At 44.0% G+C, this 22,331-nt stretch overlaps 1 protein-coding gene across 1 annotated transcript; it reads left to right on the top strand.

Annotated features, from left to right (window-relative positions):
• Positions 1 to 1,426: 1,426 nt before the first annotated feature.
• Positions 1,427 to 18,164, top strand: PPP1CC (protein phosphatase 1 catalytic subunit gamma). Its single transcript, XM_005237611.3, has 7 exons — positions 1,427 to 1,717; positions 11,440 to 11,571; positions 12,799 to 13,029; positions 14,607 to 14,711; positions 15,699 to 15,922; positions 16,409 to 16,543; positions 16,969 to 18,164. Exons 1-7 carry the CDS (start codon positions 1,663 to 1,665, stop codon positions 17,056 to 17,058), a joined length of 972 nt encoding a protein of 323 aa, XP_005237668.1. The 5' UTR covers positions 1,427 to 1,662; the 3' UTR covers positions 17,059 to 18,164.
• The last annotated feature ends 4,167 nt before the right edge of the window (positions 18,165 to 22,331 follow it).

The raw sequence follows: 22,331 nt of genomic DNA on the forward strand, positions 1-22,331 counted from the left end.
GTGCTGAGGCTGCAAGTCCTTTGCTTTATCGCCCTCACGAAGCTGAACTCTGCTTGGGCCCCACCGCGGTAACAAGCTTTTATGAGTATTGTATAACTGCCGGCAGGGGGAATCTGGCACGCATAGTGGGAGCAATTCACACGGGGAAGGGAGGGGAGGAAGAAAGAGGTTGTCACAGCCAGCCATTCAAATTAAAGTAGGAGTCAATAAGCAATTAAACAAGATTTCAGAGAAGCAAACGGAACTGTGAGGAGGGCCCACACAGCCCATCTCTCTTGCCCATGCCATCCAATTTATGAGCAGAACCTCATTTACCTGTTGGTAGCCAAGGTGCAGCTACATACGGGATAAAGTAACAGCAGAAGCATGAAACAAAAAGAGCAAGACACTCTTGAAAGTGCAGGCTGTTTCTCCGTCCTTAAGTATTTCAAAGTGCTGTGCATTTCTTGAAGCCTTTGCAGGGCGAGACCCACGTATCTGAAGGCGCTCAGGAGCCGAAGGGCTTGCTCAGGCTGCACAAACTGCGGTGGGTGAGCGGGGCCGGGAGCTTGTGGCCCCGAGGCGAGCTGGCCACGGGCTCACCCTGCGAGCTGGCCACGAGCTCACCTTCCGAGCTGGCCACGGGCTCACCTTGCGAGCCGGGCCACCGGGCTCACCTTCCGAGCCGGGCCACCGGGCTCACCTTCCGAGCTGGCCACCAGGCTCACCTTCCGAGCCGGCCACCGGGCTCACCCTGCGAGCTGGCCACGAGCTCACCCTGCGAGCTGGCCACGAGCTCACCTTCCGAGCCGGGCCACCGGGCTCACCCTGCGAGCTGGCCACCGGGCTCACCTTCCGAGCTGGCCACGGGCACCCAGCAGCGGGCACCCTGCGAGCCAGGCCACAGGTCAACCAGGCCAAGGGCTCGCAGGGAGCAGGAAGGGGCCGCCACTGCCTTCCCAGGTCCCACCACTCACCCCGCAGGCCAGGGCTCCTCAGGCCGCAGCGCCCGTGAGGCAGATGGCGGCCACAGGTGTAATTTTGGTGCTGTTGGCCCTATTCTAGGGCTGGGGAAGCGGTGGATCCCCAGAGAGGGAGCGCACCCCTCACGCCCGCGGCCTCCTGCCAAGCTGCCGTCGCCTCACAGCTCAGCCTCCGTGCGGGTGCCCAGAGGAGGCTGTACTGACAGAAGGCCGACCCCAGCCGCCGCCCCCCGCCGTCAGCAGACGCCAAACGCCCTTCTGGCCCTGCTCACGGTCGCGCTTCGCCAGGCCGGGCCGAACCCTGTGACCGCCCCGGTACCGTGTGGCGGCAGTGCCGCACTATTTCACCTCCCGTGAGCGGAAGGATTCCGCGAGAGCGGCACGTCTGCGAGTCGCTTCCCGCCCCGCGCTTCCCGCCCGGCCTGTAAAGGGTTCCCGGTGAGCCGCCTCCCCCTCGCAGTATCCGTGCGCCGGCCGAGCTCGCTGAGGAGACGGCGGCCATTTTGTTCAGGGCTGGGTCTCTGCCGAGAGCAGCGGTCGAGCGGGGGAGCCGAGGGGGAAGAGCGAGAGGGAAGAAGGAGAGCGGGGAGGAGAGGAGGAAGGGGAGAAACGAGCCAGAACAAGGGGAGACGTGCCGGCCAAGCAGCGAGCGGAGGGAGGGGGAGCCTCGGGGAGGGGTCCGCCTTGCCGCTGAGAGGCGATGGCGGATATAGACAAGCTCAACATCGACAGCATCATCCAACGGCTGCTGGAGGGTGAGGGTCGGGGACGGCACGGGGCGGGGGGCCATGGTGGGAGGGGGGCGGGGGGCGGCCGAGCCGGTGCCCGGGAGCCCGCCGGTGCGGCGCCTCGGGGTCCCGCCTCAGCCGCCGCCGCGGGTGATGCACGGCGTCCTGCCTGCCCGGTGAGGTCGGGGGGGCAAAATGGAGGGGCGCCGAGGCGCTTTGTCTCGCCGGGGCTCGCCTCCGCCGCCGCCCCGGGCGGCTGTGCCTGTCAGTCCGAACTTTTCCTTCAGCCCTTGTGTTTCCGAGCTGTTTGTGCCCTCCGGTCCCCTCTGTGCGCCCGGTGCAGTGTTTGGACCAGCCGCCTGCCCTCCTCCTCCCCTGCAGCTCTAAGGAGGTGCTTCATTTAGGAGTGTTTACGTAGGGCACTGTTTAAAAAAAACCTGGAGTTTTCTCTTAGCTTCCGCACATGTACGAGGGCTCTGTGCTTGGCTGAGTAGTCGTGGGGCTCTGGAAATAAGACCTAGCGTGTTTAAAGGGTCTGTTGAGGCAGCTTTTCAGAAAGTCGGGAGGAGACTTGAGGATATCGTGGGTTTAGCTTTGATTAGCTGTTTGCATTAATGCTACCATAGGACTTTGGCTCATCATTCGTAGCATATGGTGACTTTTTAGGTGTGAGTAGAGGGTCGGGTTTCGGCCTTTCAGACGGTCTGTGGAAGAGCTTATTTTCTTGTGTTGTCAGTGCTTTGGGTTGAAAAGAGTTGCTTGAGAGTTTATAAATCAAAGGAAAACCTAGAAGTTGCAGGGGCTACCTTCAGCATCATCCCTTCAGTTGCACGGGTCAGCACCGGACTAGGATTTTGGACTAATCTTTCTTAGGGCAAAAGGCTGAGAAGTAGCTAATGATACATTTTCTTCCAGGCATCAGGGAAAATAATAATTATTCAGAAACGAAGCTAGCTTGATCCAGCTTCATTTCATGTATGTCAGGGCAGGCGCCTTATCTGGACTTGCGCTTGAAGAGCTTGGTCAGGGATTAAACTTTTCTATTTGGCACGAAGTCATCTGAGATGTTGCTGAGGCAAATGGTGAAGAAACGTCTTTCAGCTGTATTGCACCCTTAAAATATTTTGCTTGTGTAATGGTTTGGATAGCAGAAGATCAGGCAGAGGAACTATTGTGCTACTTTAGAAATTATTTGGAGTTACAAATCCTTCAGCTGCGTTACAGGATTGTTGAACTATAGTAAGTAAAATTAAATAGGGTTTTTTCTCTGTTTTTGGTTTTGTCTGTTACCAATTTGAGCTGTTCTGGTTTAAATCATTTAAAGTTTTTACTTTATAAATTCAGACCAGGATTTTCCTGAAACTCCAGTAGTGCAGTTTGCAGGTGTCAGGTCTTGTATGTCTTATGTTTGGTGACATGTTAATAATACATGATCAGTTTTACTGCAAGTATTAGTTACAATTCTTAGTTGATTTCCCCCAGTGTTACTAACGCAGTTTTCTCCAAGTGTAAGTTCTTAATATCAAAAACATGGAATAAGATAATCCTAGAAAGAGACCTGAATGATGTTGAATTACTTCTCTTGTTTAAGTTTCAAAAAGTAGTAAGATGTACTATGTCAATATGTTATGTTCATACCCAGCTTATATCAGTATAAAACATTTGAAGGAGAGTTTGTAAATCGGGCTTTGGAAGGTTTACTGACAAGATCTTTTAAGAAGACAGTTCACGCAACTAAAGATGTTACCTGAGGTTGCATCAGCTGCCAGCACTGAAATTAATCTTTTTCCTTTATTGACATTTCAGCTGGGATTTTGGATTCCTTCAGGCAATGATTGTCTTTCAATATTTAAAACAATTACCAGTGTTAGTAACCTATGCTAGTGCTGGTTTTGTTGTTTATTAAATATTTGTTGCAAACATCTTTGCCAGACAGAGTAATGATTGACCTTTGTGGCAGTCTGTCATTTGTATACTTTTTTCCCCCAGAAGAGGCAAAATGATACTGCATTTTATCAAATTATAGTGCTAAATTGTGTGAATTACTGTGTAAATGCCCATTCTCTTAGGTTGTTTAAAATTTGATTCTTCTTTACCCTGAAATTACTAAGGTCCGGCTAGATTGGTGACAGGCCTGAACTTCCAAGGTGGAGATCTGCATAGTATTAAATGGAGGGGGAAAAAAAGCTGAAGTATGTGTGAGGATTCACATACTATATAGATTTGGAGCAAACAATAAATTCTTTTTTCAGTGTGGTTCTGCTAGAACAAGCACATAATGTTACTTATATGAAGTCTGATGTGCCTGTGCCAGAACTCTGTTTCAAGTGATCCTTTTCAGACAGGGTTGCACACAGATTAAAAATCATGCTCAAGCATGAAAACACTGCAAAATCTGTTTTAATAATCAGCTTACTAACAAACTGAGTTGCCCAAATCCTTGTGCAAGCTTTAATTTTTAGAACAATTTGGTATTTCATTGCAGCTGTCTTTCAACTGTATACTTAACATATTTTTGTAACAGCTAAACTTTAGGTGATTTTACTACTAAAATGCAAAGGATATGAACAGGGGCTTTATCCGTTCCTTTTTAAAGATAACAAACCTGAGTGTTAAGGAGATGCTTGATCAAATAATTCAAATCAGAGAGAAAATACAGTTAAGCTGGTATTTGTGTTTTGTAATATGCCTTAGCATTACACTGTTGGAATAGACCAAGAGAGCTATGCCAGTAGTGAATCTAATCTAATGGTCGAGATAAAGTGAAGGGTAAATAATAAATTACTCTCACTTTTGTTCTTAATATAGGGTATTAATAATGTATTTATGAGGGGCTTTTACTTGCTGTCTATCCTGATTTCTCTGATCAAATGGTCTTATTGTTACTTTCCCCCAAATAGTTCGGTTTACTAACCCACATTAGACTAGTTAGCTGAAATCATTAGTTTGTTATTTAAAGATCTGGAAGTATATATTCACCTTCTCATTCTAAGGTAACTATTTGAAGAGTCAGTCTTGTGCCAGAGGCTTATAGTACAGAGCCATTTGGCATTGAAATATCACAAAAACCATTTTTCAGTAACATTATTCTGAACCTTGGAAGACTGTTCAATGAGAACACTGAACATACTGATCTTTTTTTGCTGTAATTGAATTTATATTTTTACCTTCTTTACTAATGAGGGTTGTGTTCTGCTAGGAACAATTTCATGGGTACAGGTTGTCTAATTTTGTCACTTTTAATAACTGTACTAACAATAATTTTCATAAGAGTAGGGCTTCTAAAGTATAGTAAATGACAATATCCTGCACTGAGTATTGAAATATGTCCTGAATGTTCTTAATAGTCGATAAAGGCTCAAATATTTATGGAACTAATTTTATTGAGGAATAAGAAGGGGCAAACATGGGAATGAATTACTTTCCTTCTAGGAGGAGTACTGTAGTAAGTAACTTTGTGGTTCTGAGCTTTTGCCATTGCGTGTCTGCTAAGTCAATACTGCCCGTAGACAAGAAAGTAATAGAAAAGATCCCTGTAAGATGAAAAATCGGTGGCATCTGTATGGTCATGGATAGAGTTCCAGGAAATGGCAGAATTCTTGCTCGGGTCCAGGTGAAGAATGAGTGACAAATTCCAGGATTCCCTACCTGTGAGCATGACTTTGTTTCTGTGTCATGTCAGATGACGTTCCCATTACTTGAGCCCCTTATCAGTTTCCTTCATCTAGTGTGTTGGCAGCTTTTCACAGATAGGTAGGGTCTAGTTTGACAATAGAGCCCATAGTAACATCTAGAAAACAAGATTGAAATGTATTAATCTTATGGTAACAATAAATGGCAGAGTGAAATAATGCAATTTCAACATACGAAAGTGGAACCCAAGTTGAAAGAAGTTTCTGAAAATCTTTTTTGTGCTGCAGCCTCTGCAGATGCTATTAAGGAAGAAGCTAAGTAATGAATGAAAGCTGCTTCGGCTAAAGCCTTGTGAGGCTAGTATGGTGGTAGCCATTCTTAAAGCTGAAATCCTGCTTTGTGCACAAAAATCGGCAAAAATACTGTAAATCCTCCAGACTTTTCTGTTTATACACCCACAGATTTCTATTCCCAGTAAAGCCTGTTGTATAGCTGTCAAAGAAATATTCTTTCTAATTTGCTTTGAATGGGGAAAGGGGGTCATTCCATTATTAAAAATAGTTGAGCTAGAGTGTGAATAAACTTTTGCTGACAACAGAGAAGACAGTTTCTTACAAGTGCAGTTCTCTGATTTTATTTTTTTCACCTTTCTGCTAAGTACAGCACCAATTGGGTCTAAAGGTTTGCTTGCTGTTTAGCTGCATGTACTGTGCTAAGCGTCTTGTCTGATTCTCACAGATGTTAATCTGAAATGTCAGATTTCCCTTGTTGATGAGTTGGGATGGTATGACAAAGCTTCTAATAGACAAGAAGCACTTTTTGACCTCAAACTATTAATTTTCCATAGTTTGTGTAGCTTAATGTTAATTGTTTTCTGCTGTGGTTCTAATAATGGGAAATACCTCTGCATTTGGAAGGCAAGGACTAGATCCCTATCACTGCCATGGATTCAGATAAGTCAGTTAAATTCTGTGTTTGCTCAGTCAGCAAAGTGGAGGAATTTGTCATGTCTGAGTATTTGTGATCGGCAAGAGTACATGTTGCTAATAGCTCTGTCCAGTGTGGAAGCATGTTAAAAGACGAAATTTTTTCATTCCAGTTTTGCAGTCATGCAGAATCTTCTCTTTGGTAATGCTGTTGTGAACTTTTGTCGTACTAAAAGTAGACTAGAACTTTTTGTTTTTAGAGGCTCAGGCACTGAGCAGTTGCTTTTCAGTTTCAATTTTGAATTTGAAATGATCTGATCAAAGTTGGTAGTGCCTGCAGTAAAGTAAAACCTTTTTTACATCAACCACTTTCAAGTTATTTATTCCCTTTGTGTCTGTGGTGCAAAACTGAATGTGAAACTGTTGTCAGGAACTGCTAAAAACAAGACTAAAAACAACCTGCAGTATTTTTGGACATGTCTCTAGGATTGTGAACATCTTAATGTAAAATACGGTAAAACTGAGAGACTTGTTTAATAAGCCAAAAAATGAACTGACCTGCTGACAGCCTATTTTCTTTAAAACATTTTCTGTATGAGAACTTGATTCTAGCGCTTCAGTTGACACCATTTCAACTGCTTCTTTTAATGTAGCACTGAAGGAAAATGAGATGTTTGGATCACTGAAATTTCTAGTAGTTTGGATTTTCTGCTATTTCTGAATGCTTTCTGAAGTATCTGTCCCTTTCATATTAGCCTTGAATGAGGAATATACTCAGTTTTGCAGTAGCATTTGCCTTTGGTAAAGGATTGTTTGGCATCAAACTGAATATTGGAAAACGCAGGTGATGGGATGCGGTGTAGAAGTCTGTTGTAGTCTACATGCGTGTGGTCTTCTGACTGTTGTATGTTCTTGACCCCACAGTTCTTGACCCGTTTATCCTTCACAGAGGAATGTATAGAAATTATCCTAGATGCCAAGCAGTGCTTTAACTCCTGGCTGCTGCAGCTATGCCTTGTAGTAGCTCTGTTTTCTTGACCAAAATGACAGGTTAAGTTCTTGCTCTCCTTCCTTTTACTTCCTTTTCCCCCTCTGCTGGGCGGCTGTCATACTGCACTCACCTCTGTTAATAATACACTTTCGGTTTAGACTTGGTATCTGTTGTTGCTTTCCAGCAGTTCTCCTCCTTGTCTTGGAAAGCAATGTTAATTTTCATAGTTGCAACATGTTTTCACGTCAGTACCTCTGCAGAGATAATCCGGGCTCCAGGGAGGGAGTACTGTTGCTGTACTCGTGCCCATCCAGTGGAGAACTTAATTTTTCCAAAACTTCTCATGCTTGTACAGTGGAGATGATTTTCCTTGTTAGAAGACTGCCCAGACTGGACATTGAAATTCAGGCTCTCAAAAAATTATTTAAGAATGGGAGTATCTCTGTGTTAAAAAGGGTGGGAATATATTACTGTCTGAAAATAGTGCAGCAGTATGTTGAGGCAAAACACAAATAAAAGTCTGCCCATTTCAAATTATATTTTTCCTCAGCTGGTTAATCTTTAGCTTGTTCCACTGTCAGTTTCAGGCTGTCATTTCTGAGAGAGGTTATGTTCTTTACACATTGAAAGAACAAATGGGCATGTACAGTGCTATCGGGCTGCTCTCTTGACTTTTAAGACTGTAGAGGGATTTTTAAAGGACTGAGCACATATGTTACCATTGTCCGGGTTGGACAACCCAGGCCTGTTAGTTGAAGCTGCAAAGCATCTTTAAATTGTCCTGGGAACAAGCAGTGGGAGAAGGAAACAAGCTATGCACAAACAAGAAACCAGGTGCAGAGCAAGTCCTGGGAACCACGAAATCAACACACTCTCATCGGCACACTCTGATCAGGCGCCTGCAGCATGCCCACCAATCAGCGACACGGACCCCCACATGGCCCAGAGACTTTTATCCGATCACCTGTGTGTAAAGTCGGGTGAGCGGTTGGTTTAAGTTATAAATATGACCTGTTTAATAAAGTGAGCACGGCATGTAGCCATATTGATATTGGTGTGATTGTCGTGACTTGGCCGACTCTCCACGGGGGACCCTCTTTGGAAGACCATGCTGCCAATTAATATTATACTGTCTGGTATCTACAGGCTGCCTTGGTTTGGCCCAAAGCAGGGAAAAACTGTAGACACAACATATTTTTCAAAGTAGATTATTTTTGCCTTTCTTAGTGGGCCTAAGTAACTTGAAGACTCGGAGAAACCTTTTAAGAAGTCATTCAGACTGAACATCTTGTGTTTCCTTGCCAGCTCTTTCATCATGGATGAGAAAATCCTTGCACTAAAAACACAGATTTCTCAAACCAACATGCACTTCTGCATATTGATTCTTCTTAAGCTAAAAATAATATTTCTAGCTTTTCAGGATATATAGGTCAGTGTTAGAAGACTCCAGACACACCCATTTATTCTGTGCTCATTCCATGTTGGACGAAAGTAGTCAAAATGTCGTTGGCCAGCAGCGTGCCATGGAATTGAATCAAATTGTCCTGTTCCTTCATCCTTCTGGTGTCTGTGCAAGTGAGTTTGTGAGCACCAAAGCACTTTCATCTGTTTTTTCTACAAGCGGATGACTAAAACTGCATGGAGATTATACTGGTTCAATGAAAATACATTGGAGAAACATAGGAAGCTTGTATATGAAACAGTCAGTTTTCAGATTTTAATTTAATCTTCAGCAAAAATGAATGCTCATGCTTTATTCATGAGCTTTAGTGACTCAGTGCATTACATAGGCTGTATAATATTTAATACTTTTTAATTTATGGATGCAAGATACTGGGTTTGGTTTTAGCAATTTCTAACAAGACCAAATCGTGGAAGGTTAGATTTTTGGCTTCTCAGAAAACTAAATACAAATATATTATCTCAAAAACAAAGGTGAATTGTAAAATTTAAGAGTAAGGGAAAATTTAACATTTATAATTCAGCCAGCTGATAGCTTTATTCTATAAGTTGCTGTTCTTTATTGCTTTGGGGTATTTGGTATTTCGAGTAACTTGCTCATTGCTCAGGAGCGTTTGGAAAATTACTGTATGGATGAAAAAATTACTGTGTGGATGAAAAGCCTCATGCATGATAAACTGCTGTGACAAAGATTTAACTTCCGTTTATATGCTTCATTACTTCGAATATTTTAATGGAAGACATGAAGTTTAGTGGTATTTCCAGTGTTGCCATGTAATGTCAGTCTTGAGTAATAATACGTAGGCAGTGAATAATAAAGGAGCATGTACTGTTTGAAAGATAACATTGTTAAAGCCATGACTTTTGACCTACAATTAACTTAATGTCACAGTCAGTATACATTGTAATTTGAACTGAAGTTTAATTTTGAAGCTTGTTTGAGGAAAGGTTGTGTGGTTTAGGATATTGTCAATTATTTTGTTGGGCAGCCTGTGCTGCCATGGCTAGGGTCTCTGGGAGTCAGTGTGCAGGGTAGAATTGTTTTGGTAGTGACACTGTAAGTGCTGGCAGAAATTGCATCCAGTGTCACTTGATTTTGTGGATGGATGTTACCCAATCATTGTTTTATTCTTGGTCTAGATCAGATTCACTGTAACTGAACAGTGTTTCCCACTCTTGGATCAGAAGCTTGCACAAAAGTAGGAGTCTTCTGTACTAACGAGAAATTGTAATCCCTTTGGAACACAACCTTTTTCTTCCCTTCCCAAAGGATTCCCCCTGTCCCACCCACCCCCAGCCTTTCCTACTGCAGTTCTCACTTGATTTCATATAAGTCCCACAGTGACAGTACAGAGATTTGAGTCATTGGTGGCTTCCACATTTCTCACTCTAAGGTTAAACAGTGTCAAGGGAATTAGACTGAAATGGTATCTAAAAGGTTCTTTAGGAATTCAGGAAGGTTCTTGTATTTGAAAGCATTTGGGGCTTGTTGCTTGCTTTTTTGAAACTAAAGATCAAGCCGTTGTGGGTAAGAGTATAGATTCTTAAGTCTCAGTGCCATATGAGTTGTATACAGTAAGTTACCTAACTAGGCAACTACCGGTGTAGTGATTCTGTTTCTGGAGGTGTTGCCAGAGTGTTTCCAGGTATCTGAGGCTAAAGTTCTGAGGCTTTGATATGGCTAACCAATGGGTTATGTTGTAGATGGCTGCATGTTGTCACTGGTTTTGACACCAAATAAAAACATAATAAGCCTCACCAATAATGGCATAGTCACAATTTTTAATTTAGTCTTATTCTAACCCTGTTAAATGCTGTTGCATGCAATTTAGTCATAGTTACAGCATTGCTGCTATAGAAATGTCCTTTGTATTTCTGGACAACATAAATCAGAAAGTGATAGATAAGTGGAGGGAAAGCTGTGCTGGTAGCTGTAGGAACTTGTTCAAGCCAAGCTGGTGTCCTTGTCCAGGCTGGGAAAGAAAACTTTGATGGATGTTTAACGGAACCCATTACTGTGAGTTGTTGCAGTGGGGGAGATTGAAGTGGTGATGGTGGGGCAGGGAAATGGTCTGAGACTGGGAGGTGTAGCTCTCTTACTAGCTTGTTTTTTACTATGCTCAGAGGCAATGATAAGAGCTGTTTTGTTGTGATCCAAAAATGTTTCCTTACGTATAGTTCTGACCTGCCAATCATAGGCTTATTTTTCTTCCATGTGTGCGAACTGCAGTGTAGGATGGGGGGCAGCACAGTATTTATTGGGACTGTAGTCTTGTTTTAGATAATCTGTCGGGCAAGGTTATGTGATAGTTTAGGGAAGCCGACATGTTTGAGCTATGATATTGATGATTAAATGGGGGACTTCCTTTTCTCAAGTTCAGACAGCTTTCCAGAGAACAAGTGTAGAGCTGCTTCATTTAAAAAAAAAAATCAAAAAAATCCAGTCACATTGTCCAAGATGGGTTTTATAACTAAATAGAACTAAATGGATGCTATTTTAAATGTGACATTTAATGGGGGAAGTGTTAAGCCATGACTTCTGTTAAATGAAAGTAACATACAACTGAAACAGAACATGCCACCCTTTCTCTGGTAACAGCAGTGCAGTTTCACCTCAGCAGACTGATACTACCCTGTTATCTTCTCATTCTGTATTAAACTGGCATTTAGTCAGGCTCTTAAAAGAACACCAGGGATATTGTTGATTTTGGTAACTGACTTCTGGCTCCTTCTGACAGTGCGAGGATCAAAACCAGGCAAAAATGTCCAACTGCAAGAAAATGAAATTAGAGGACTGTGCTTAAAATCCAGGGAAATCTTTCTGAGTCAGCCTATTCTACTAGAACTTGAAGCTCCACTGAAAATATGCGGTGAGTACTGTGATTTTGATTTGAATGCTCTAAGGGTGGGTGTCAGATAAATGCAGACCTTAAGCAGAGAACAAATGCCAGATGCTGCTTTCACTTATTAAGAGTGGAACTAATAAATTATTGTAGCAAAAGGAAAAATAAAACCTTGCTGGATGCTTAGGGCAGAGGACTGGGAGGAGGTAACAAATGTAGGAATTGAAGTGGGGACCAAAATTATGCAAACCCAAAAAGTAACTGGCCTAGTTTTGTTAGCTGTCTCGGGGAGGTGATTCATACAAAGTTTTGGAAAGGAATTTTTGAATCAGTGAAATATTTGGGCCAGTCATGACTGTGAACAACAGGAAACAAAGGAGAACTACAGTAGTTTATTGTAGCTGCTGTTCAGAGTTGAACAGTGGTTTGACAGTATTTTAAAATAATCCTGCTGGAAACTTAAATTTCTCCCCAGTTTCTTGGAATTGCTCTCTAGTTTGGTTTCACCATACTTGTATGCAGTGATGCTCATTTTGCACACGTGTACATGTCTAGTTTTGTCAAAATAAAAGCCTCAATAAATGCACTTCTAAAAGCTTCCAGCAAACAGTATTTTATCCTCCTCTAACACTGAGGATTTACTTCAAATTGAAGTACCTTGTTCAATATTTATAACATTGGTAGTCTAAAATCATGATGCAGTGTTCTGCTTGTCAGAAACAAAACCATGATTTAAACCTAGGGCAGAAATACCAACTTCATTTTCAATACGACTACTGCTAGAATTTGAATTACTGAGTGTTTCAAGAAAACACCGCAGCTGGTACAAAGGAGAGCACGTTCCCCAAGTGGCCAGTTTTCCGTCAGTATTACTAATGCTGTGTGGAAATTTGAAGAATGAGGTAAAGGTTCCTGATCTCAGAGCCACTAGTCAAGTAAAGGATTTAACTGGATGTCAGATTTTCATTTGAATATGCAGTTGGTTTCTTGGCATCTTGGTTTTGTTTTACATGTGTCAGTATTTTTAAGTAGCTACATACTTTCATATTAGTGCAGTTAACCGTTGCTTTACATAGACATCAAACTTGAGAATGTGATAATTTTATATACATGAACTAATTTTTAAGTATGTTGTAGGCAGTATCTAACAAGTCTCTTACTTTCTGAAGCATCATTCATTTGTTTTTTCTCTCACATCAATCAAAGAATGTAGCAAAGGGTCACTTACATGTTGTTTCTGACTACTCTTTACAGGTGACATCCACGGACAGTACTATGACTTGCTTCGACTCTTTGAATATGGAGGTTTTCCACCAGAAAGCAACTACCTGTTCCTTGGTGATTATGTTGACAGAGGAAAGCAGTCTTTAGAAACTATATGTCTTCTATTGGCCTACAAAATTAAATACCCAGAGAATTTTTTCCTTCTCAGAGGGAACCATGAGTGTGCCAGCATCAACAGAATTTATGGGTTTTATGATGAATGTAAGTAATACAGATGTGTGCATATTTGGCCTGGGAAAGCATTGTAGGAGGTGCTAGTGTTGCAGTGTTAGGGGATTCTTCCCTCACAGTTCCCTTTGTGCACTTCAGGGGGCCCTTGGCCTATTTTAGGAAGGGAAACGTGTCCCTTCCCTGATCCTGTTGGAGTCTGATCCTCACAGTACAAAGCAGCATGTAAGTGGGTAGTTTTGTTTATTGGCTGCTGTGTTAACTAACAGTTCTCACTGGTTCCTGTTGTTGAAGTTCTTAAGATAAGGTCATCTCATAGGAGATTTTACTTGATGTGCTTTACAGAAGTTCACCTCTGTTGTAACTGAACTTGGTGAATGGGCTGGTCTTTACTGTGGTTATGTTACAGTGCTTCCAGCCTACTTCATATTAAGACCTGTAACTCTGTAATTTAAAAAAAAAAAAAAACCAAAAACCAAAAAAAACCAACTTTGCCCTTCTCTGGGTGCAGTCCTGCTGTATTGTGTGCTGTTACTTTGGCAGAAACTTCCTTTCACAAATGGGGCAAAGTGTGTGAAGCCTTCATGTGATGTGTGCTTGGGTTGAGCACCAAATACTTGTTCTTTCAGTAGGTGGCTTCAGCTGCAGAAGTTGTTACTTGAACCAGTGCATCAGCCTTTTAATGAAGAAATGTGCGTGTATTCATGTGGCACCATGAGCATGCCTTTAGAACAAGCACAGTGTTAGTAGGTAGTTAATGTGTCCGCTCAGTCACTGTGGAGTGCGTTAAGGTCTGTTATGACAGACTATATGTAGACCTTACACTAACAGAGCAAGTAATTTTGCTGTGAAGTGGAAGTGTATGTTCATGTTTCAAAGGATGTGACTTAATCTCTTCTACATTATCGGGATTTATTAAACTGTTAATTTGTGCTCTGAAGCATTCCCACAACTTGTGTTGTGGGACATACTTGGCTTGTAGCTTACAAGATGTACTCTCCATGTCTTGTTCCCCTTCAATGAGGAAACAAAGATGTGTGGTATTTCAGAGTTGACTCCTTGGAGATTAATCACAGGTTTAGTCATATATCACAAATGTTCAAGGTTCATATCTGTTGGGAGAGTCCCTTTGAAAGTAAAACTGCAGCGCTTTCATTTTTCAGTCCTGTTTCTTTGCCTAGAGAGACTTTATGTGGTAAAGCACTAGCAGAACTTCACAGAAAATATGCTTTCTAAGAATTGCTGTCTTCCCCTGAAGACAACAGCAAATGGCAAGATTTTCTGAAATGGATCAACTTCTCCAAGAGGTAATTTTCCAAAGTAAAGTTGAGACTGGAGAGTCTGGCTGCCAACAGTGGAATATCATTCTGTTGAACAGACCTGTGCTGTCCTCAGAGCCACCTCAGAGTACTCTGCAACACTGGAAGAGACCTTTGCGACTTTGTTAGAGGCAATAAAGAATGTCAGTGGGTATCATAGAAGATAAACTGTATCTAGGCTTTAATGCTAACTTTTTGCAAGACTTAGCAGACTTAAGGCAGCCGTGTTAGCTTGGTTATAGTTGTGTTAGAAAAGCATATTGATTGTTTTTTCTCCAAAATGTCTTCTAGGTAAGAGAAGATACAATATTAAGCTGTGGAAAACCTTCACAGACTGTTTTAACTGTTTACCAATCGCAGCTATTGTGGACGAGAAAATATTCTGCTGTCACGGAGGTAAGTAACAGTTCCTTAGTTGATATCTGAGAAACTGTAATACTCTAGTATCTGTCAGGGCAATTTCATGTTTATGTTGCTGAGGCTTCAAAACTGTAGGGATTTTTCTCTGCCTTGGTTCCTCTGTGAGGTAGAGTTGAGTTTGATGACTATCAGTTCTATGAACTGTTGAGCTGGCAGCTTTGTAACTTCAGTACCAGAAGGCCTATTGAATAGCCTTTCCTTTTGTGTACAGAATCCTTGTAGAGGTTTTTTTGAGGCTTACATGACTAGGAGTTTTATGTACATTCTGAAAACATTCATGTTTTCATAGAATCATAGAATGGTTTGGGTTGGAAGGCACCTTTAAAGATTGCTTAGTAGAATCCCCCACTGCCATGGGCAGGGACATCTTTCACTAGATCAGGTTGCTCAAAGCCCCATCCAACATGAGGAGTTTGGAGTTTCAGTTGTAGAAACTGGCTCTCTTACTCTGTGATACCTGCTTTGTGCAACTTTTCAAAGTAAGAAAATACAAACTGCACTTTAAATGTTTTATCACTTGCAAGTAATTACAGTTGCCTGAGGAGACCTATCAGTGAAAAATAGTATGAGGTCTGTTTGATACTGTATTTCATTTTGCTAGGCCTGATTGTTAAAATAAACATACCCTGTGATTTCTAGTATTATTGCTTCTTTTACTTAACAGCTCTTTTAACAGGCACTTGCAAAATATTAGTGAGATTCTTGTAATCCTGTAAAATGTGGAAATGGCTTTGCTTATCTTGCTTCCAGTAAATCTTCTAGAAAGTGACTTGTCTTCTGTTACAAAAGCTTTAAAACAAATGCTGGATTAAAAAAATGTCAGTTAATATTGCTATTGAACTATGCAAAATTGCAGTGGTGAATCAGTTTGAATACAAATTGTTTTGTCTTTAATTAATACCTCAGTCTTGGAGAGCAAAGTTGGGCTAAAACGTGAACTGCCCATGTCTTAACTTTGAACAGGTTTGTCACCAGACCTTCAGTCAATGGAACAGATAAGACGAATTATGCGCCCCACTGATGTACCAGATCAAGGTCTACTTTGTGATCTCTTGTGGTCTGACCCTGACAAGGATGTCTTAGGCTGGGGTGAAAATGACAGAGGAGTGTCCTTCACATTTGGAGCTGAAGTGGTTGCTAAGTTTCTCCATAAACATGACCTGGATCTCATATGTAGAGCTCATCAGGTATTTCAATTTTGTATGGTAAACCATAGAATGATTTAGGTTCGGAGGGACCGGAGGTGGTTGTCTGGTTCAACCCTACACACGTGTACTCAACACCAGACAAACCAGTGTAAGCCTGAGTTGCTGAGGATCTTGTCCAGCTAAGTCTTAAACATCTGCAAGGACTGAGGTTACACTATCTCTGAACAGCTTGTTCCAATGTTCAACAAGCCATGTAATGACCGTTATTTTTCTTAAGACATAAAAATTGTGGCTCTGATTCCAGAACAAGATTGTCTTGAACCTTGCAGAATCCTGGTTTTCTCATTGCTAATGGGCTCTGTTGCTGAACTGGATCCTGCGATGGTCTTCCTGTTTTGGTGTAAAAGTTTGGAACTTTTGTTCCTTAGATGGAGCCAGTTTTTCAGCTGCTGGCTCTGTTAAAGCTGCTTTGCACCTTGGCAGGAAGAAGTTGTCCAGTCTAATGTTTCTGCTTCCTCTCTAAAGGTTGTTGAAGATGGATACGAGTTTTTTGCAAAAAGGCAATTGGTAACTCTCTTTTCTGCCCCAAATTACTGTGGAGAATTTGATAATGCGGGTGCCATGATGAGTGTGGATGAAACTCTAATGTGCTCCTTTCAGGTATGGTATCTGAAGGTTTCACCTCCTAGTTAAGAGTAGTCATACTTTAAATTTGCTCTGTTTTGAATGGATGCTTGACTATTACAAAGCCATAATGCTTGTTTCAGGTATTTACAGATACTGTATGCAGACAGGGTTCTGTGAGTGCGCTCAGGTCTTCAAAAATCTGATAAGCCCGTGCTGGTGTGAGTAGATGAGCTGGTTTACCCTGGAATTAAATCATCCGAGCAGAGCTACTAGCTGTTAGCCTGCTCCCACTGGCATGGGTGCTCAGATCAGCTGCTCTGTCATAGCTCTGAGTAGGAAACACATTTATTTCTTGGCACATTGGTGACTCGTCCAGATGACCTGTATAATACCTTCACTAGTGAATTAATTGGAAGAAAGCTAAAACTTTTTGCTAAATGACGGAACTATCTTTTCAGATTTTGAAACCTGCAGAGAAAAAGAAGCCCAATTCCAGCAGACCTGTAACGCCTCCCAGGGGTATGATCACAAAACAAGCAAAGAAATAGTCGCTTTGGCGCTGCCTTGTTGGGACTTGTATTATAGTATATAACCTCCATTTTTAAAACTGTAATGTGTACTGTTCAGCTTGCTCAAAATAGATAATGTGTTTGTGGTTTTCCTTTTGATTTGATGAATGGCATTTGCTGGTTGTAACAGCGAATGACAGACTTTTCTCACTCCCAGGAAAAGAGTTTTAAACTTACCTTTCGTTGGTGTTACAGCTGTACACTCCACAGCATCTTATCCTGTTGTTCTGGGTAATTGTACAACTGACTTTCGGAATCTGTACAATGAGTAGTGTAAATGCTTGTTTTCTTCTTTAGGATCTAAAGAGGGCACTAGTGTGCTGTGAGAGTAGAAATTTGTACTGTCAGAAATTACATACTGTTTATACAAACCACTGTGAACTTTTTTTACGTTAAATTTTGTTTAAAAGGGATTGCTTTTCCTTTAATGTCTTGTCATGTACACGTTGGTTTTATTGCTGTCAGCATTAGAAATAACCTTCAGCCCCGCCAGCATCACTGGTATGATGTATATTTAATTCAGACACATCCCCCTCCGTATACTTCAAATGACAATTAAAGCCATTATTTTAAGTGTTTGTGTCTCTTTCCTGAAGCCAAAGTTCGCTTAGAAAACTGTTTGTACACAACCCACCATACTGAGTTGGCAGGGCCTTCCACTGACGCCTTCCTCTTGGAGATAAAAGGAAGTCCTGACTTGAAATAGCAAGTAGAAATGCTGTGCTGTTTATTTTATTCATAGTCAAAGTAAACACACATTTTTGTACAGTTTCCGTACGGTCACTCAAGGGGACCGTTCTCCGGCGGCATCAACCCAGTGGCAGCCAGTGTCGAAGCTGGAAGTTGCGGCAGTGGTTCTAGGTCTGCCCGGACAGTTTTGTGTGTTTTAGCCTAAAGACTTTGTTCTACAAAGAAACCTGGAACATAGCTTGGTAAGCCAGCCAGAGGTGTTGGTCTCTGTCGCCGGTTTATATAAATCTCTCACAGAACCTTGTTTTTTAAAAACTGTTAATCTTTTTTGAACAGATAACAGTGTACAATACCATGTAGTGAAAAATCACTTATTAAATGAAGAAATTGTTAAATCTTCTCAGTGTCGGTTTATCACCACGTATACACTACTGCTATCAGAGGACCTGACTTAGATAAATAAATTGTTCTGGAAACCCACAAATTCTTGGTTTGGATTTGTCTAAGCTACAGGCACCAGAGGCACGTTTTTAAACAAGAGGGTTGGATTTAGATCTGCTCCTGGAGTTTTAACATATCTATTGCCCTTAAATACAGGAGCCTCTCACCAGAGGAGTGTCCTGGCTTGGGCCAGGGTGGCGAAGGGCCGGGGCTTGTGTTGTGGCAGCAGTTTCCAGTGGCACGCATGTGGGAGGATGTGCACTTCTCTGCTTGAGTGTACCTCAAGTGAGGTTAGCCTTAAAAGTACGGTGTTGTTGGGACTGTGGACTTAAAAGGACAAGACTGATTTCCTCCAGTTTTTAATTAAAAACCTAAATTCTTAGCAAAGAAGGGAAGTTGAGTAAACTGCTGTTGCTGCTGTTCGCAAGGTTTGGTGTACACCAGCTGCAGCGAGTTGCCTCGAGGGTAATGGATGAGGTGTGATGCGGGCTCTGGGCAGCGTGCTGCCTTGTCCGGGATGCAGTGCACTGTTGGTCTGTGTTCCTTCTGCTGCTGCTTTCTCTCCTGTGTGCCTTGTGGGAAATCCTGCAGGATTTTTAGATGTCAGATGACGTGGTTTCTTCAGCATCACTAACTAGCCTGGCCTGAACTGGCTGCAGCGCCAAGCGTCAGGGGTGTGGTGGAGCCTGCTCCTGGAGGACTTGCAGTGCCCAGCTTAGAGAGACCACCGGCTCTGTTCTGGCATCCCACGTAGCGTGTGAGTTCCCCTTCTCTTCTGGAGTGAGCAGAGCTTTTTTGACAAGAACACATTTTCTGGGCAGCCCCCAGCCATTGATTTTATTTCTACATTTATCTCCCTGCCAGATCAAAGAGCCTTTTCCTACTCTACCTACCCCCCAAGCTAATTAATCGAACAACCTCTTGGTAACTTTTGATGAGCTCATTGTATTAGGTGTCAGAGATTGCCTGTTGGAGGCTTCCTCACAAATTTACTTTCACCCTTTAAATCACAATTGTGGTTTTCTTTATAGCTCTGTAATGTTTCTCCCTCCTTGTAAAATAGTCACCTGCTGTCTTTTATTGATCAAGTGAATAATGGAGCACATGTGGAGCCAGTTTTCACATGACTCGTACCTAAAGGAATGCATTAACCCATCTCTGCAACCGTAGCTTGCCAGCCACCCTGCCTGTCACCATGTCATGCCTTTTTCGTCGGTGACTTGGGTTTTTTTTCTCTCCTCAAATGCCGTTTTTGTGACACACATGCCTGCTCTGGGCTGCGTTGTCTGCTTGGCTGCATTCCCCGGGGGTGGATCATGTACCCCGGGCCCGCAGCTGCTCAGGGTGCGTGGCAGGGTGGAGACAACCTGCTCAGCACCCTACGGCTTGTGAGCGAAAGTGCGGAAGGGTGTCTGACACCCACTTGGGGCTGGGGGTTTTCATCCGTAGACAGAGAGGAGCGGGAGATGCCCATTCCTATTGCTTTTCTGTGATGTTACTTGGAGGAACACCTGGTTTACACGTGGAATGGAGGCCCTTCTCCCGCAGCCCTGCTGGCCCCGAGCTTGGCAGCGCTGGAAGGGCGGGCTGCAGCAGGCAGGGCTGAAGGGCTCCGCAGAAGGCAGCAGGGAAGTTGTGACCAACCCAAGATCTCTTTGTTCTTCCTCTTGCACCCTTTGCCGTTGCCCAAGTCTAACAGAACCGTGTTGCTCTGTAAAGGAGCGGTAAGATGCGCTATCTATGGGTCTGGGCATTACCCTATACATAGTGGGGTGTTTCTCTTTAGTTTCTTCGAAATGGACAGAGTCCTCCCTCCCACCTAGCTGTGGAAAGGCTATTTTTTAGCACAGGTCATCTTTGATTGTCCCTGGCTTGCTTTAGGATGTGTCAGTGCTATTGTGGCTTTTGGGCCCGTGTTGTGAAGTGAAGCTGTGGAGCTTGACAACTGACAACAACGTTAATTTTGGGTGCAGTGTTCAGCCTCGCTCCCCAGCGGTGCTCAGGGCTCAGTGGGAGGGTGCAGAAGTTCTGGGCACACATACCCCTGATGCATATGATGTACTTCAGACCCAAATTTAACCTCTGAATGATATTAATTGTGGAATGAGGACTGGATCTAGGGAAGAACGTTTAAGGGTGCAGCAGCATCAGGCCCCCGTGCACTGCAAAGCACTGGGACGCCCCCAGCCGAAGTGCTGGGGCATTGTGGGGGGGTGAGGGGCTGGTGGGGGGTGCTAGGGGTGGGCTGAGCTACCCATGCGCTGTGCCACCATGCCACTCAACGTTGTGGCTTGCAAAGGACAAAGCGTGCTCTCCTCAGGGATTTGAGGGAGCTGCTGAGTTCCTGAGGTCGAGCTCTTCCCAAGCCGTCGGGTTATCCAGCCTTCCTGCTTCTGTTGAAAAGAGGGGCTTATGCCTCGGCGGGGGGCGGTGTTAGAAAACACCTTTCTAGTTTCTTGTTTTCACGGGCATCTGTGTTCAAGTTTAAAAAGCTTTTTTTCTGTGTAAGATGCAGTCCAAGCCCTTCCTCACTCTGGCCATCTTCTGCCCCTGTTCCCCTCTGCCTGCAGGTGACACCCGGCAGCTTCAGTCCCTCATACACTGGAATTTAACCGCTGTGAGCCCACGACGTCCCATCCTGGGGGCACAGCAGCCGCTGGGGGTGTCCCGGTCCTGGTGCTGAGGGTGGGCTCCAGGCTCTGCCCTGGTGCTTTGGGAAGCCCATGGGCTTCACCCTCTGCAGCTCAGGCGCACGGTCCTGACTCCCGTTATCCCAGAGCAGAGCGGCTCAGGCTGAGATTAATGGATTGGGCTTGTGAAACAGCGTGCTGTTTCGGTGGGAAGTGTAGAAACCAGGATTTAACCCGCCAGTGGGCTGGGAAGAGGTTTACAGTGATTTTACCCTTAAGTCACACCCTGGCACCAACCTGGTCCTCACCAAGAGCTCTGTGGCTCTGCTGGTGGCATCTTGTCCCGCTAGACCACCAGGGCACCTGGCGGACACGGGGAATGTGTGGCCCCTCGGAGCTCTGTGGGCACATGCAGATTATTGGGATTTTATTTAAGTTCTGACAATGAGGCTTCGCATTTGGTGCTGGTTCTGGTGCGGGGAGGGCTCAGCTCACGGGGAAACAGAAGCTGGTCTGTGTTTTCTCCTTAAAACCTGCGCTACTGACCAAAAAGGGTCCGCTGAGCTCTCAGCAGATCTCCCACCTGCAGCTCCAGGCCCGAGCTGGTCCCTTCCACCATCAGCTGATTGCGTTGGTCTTAACTGGAGTCAGCTGAGACCAAAATGCCTGAATTAGCTGGAAACCCATGGGATAAAACTCCTGCTGCGGGTTCAGGGTTGTGGCTTTGCCGTCCTACTCCTGGGTGCTCAGCTGATCACTGCAAGTAGGGGGTTCAGGGTGATGGTTGAGTGATGGGGGTGGGTGATGAGTGATGGGGGTGGGTGATTTGTGCTGGGTCCCCATCGCCCCAAGGAGGGTCTGTGCACTTTGGGATGAGGTGCTGGAAAATTTTAGGTTCCCAGGAAAAGTTTTGGGCACTCTCCGGGAGGAAGCCTTTCCCAAGAAACGCAACTTGTTTCTAAGGGAACAAAGTCTCGAGGCTTTAGGAGTGCAGCAGTGGGGAGGTGTTTCTTTGTTAGGGGAGAATTAGAAGCAGCTGAGGTTTGCCCCAGCAGCGGGGTGGTACTGGTGGGTCCCTGAACCACCTGACAGCCCAGTTTGCTTGGGATGCTTCCCAAACTGGCTTGTGTTTGGAAAGCAGCAGGGAATTCGAAGGGAGAAGAGGCTTTCTGATAAAACAGGAGCCTGTGACTGGAGGCAGGTTAATCCAGGCCTGATCCCTAGCTCTTGCACTTTAGACCCCTGGTCCCCCACCCCCTTATGCGGGACCCCTCCATGCCCCACAGCTCGGACCTCGGCAGAGGCGCAAGACCGAATTCACGCCTCCCCTGGGTGCCCGCTCGCTTTGTCGGGTGGGGCTGATTAAAAAAAGTTTAAAAACAACACCAAAAAAAATTGAAACTCCGTCCGGCTCCGGCAGCTCCCGCCCAGGGACGTCTCGCAGCCAGCCTGAGCGGGGGAAGCTGGGAAACCGGGAAATGTCGGAGCGGG

The sequence above is a fragment of the Falco peregrinus genome, chromosome 2 (assembly GCF_023634155.1).
Source record: "Falco peregrinus isolate bFalPer1 chromosome 2, bFalPer1.pri, whole genome shotgun sequence".
NCBI classification, from domain to species: Eukaryota; Metazoa; Chordata; class Aves; order Falconiformes; family Falconidae; genus Falco; species Falco peregrinus.

Excerpts from the sequence above, each read along its gene's own strand:
- PPP1CC (XM_005237611.3), top strand. The coding sequence starts at position 1,663 with ATGGCGGATATAGACAAGCTCAACATCGACAGCATCATCCAACGGCTG. Across the intron at positions 14,712-15,698 it reads AATATTCTGCTGTCACGGAG|GTTTGTCACCAGACCTTCAG; the intron begins GTAAGTAACAGT and ends AACTTTGAACAG. Across the intron at positions 16,544-16,968 it reads CTCTAATGTGCTCCTTTCAG|ATTTTGAAACCTGCAGAGAA; the intron begins GTATGGTATCTG and ends CTATCTTTTCAG.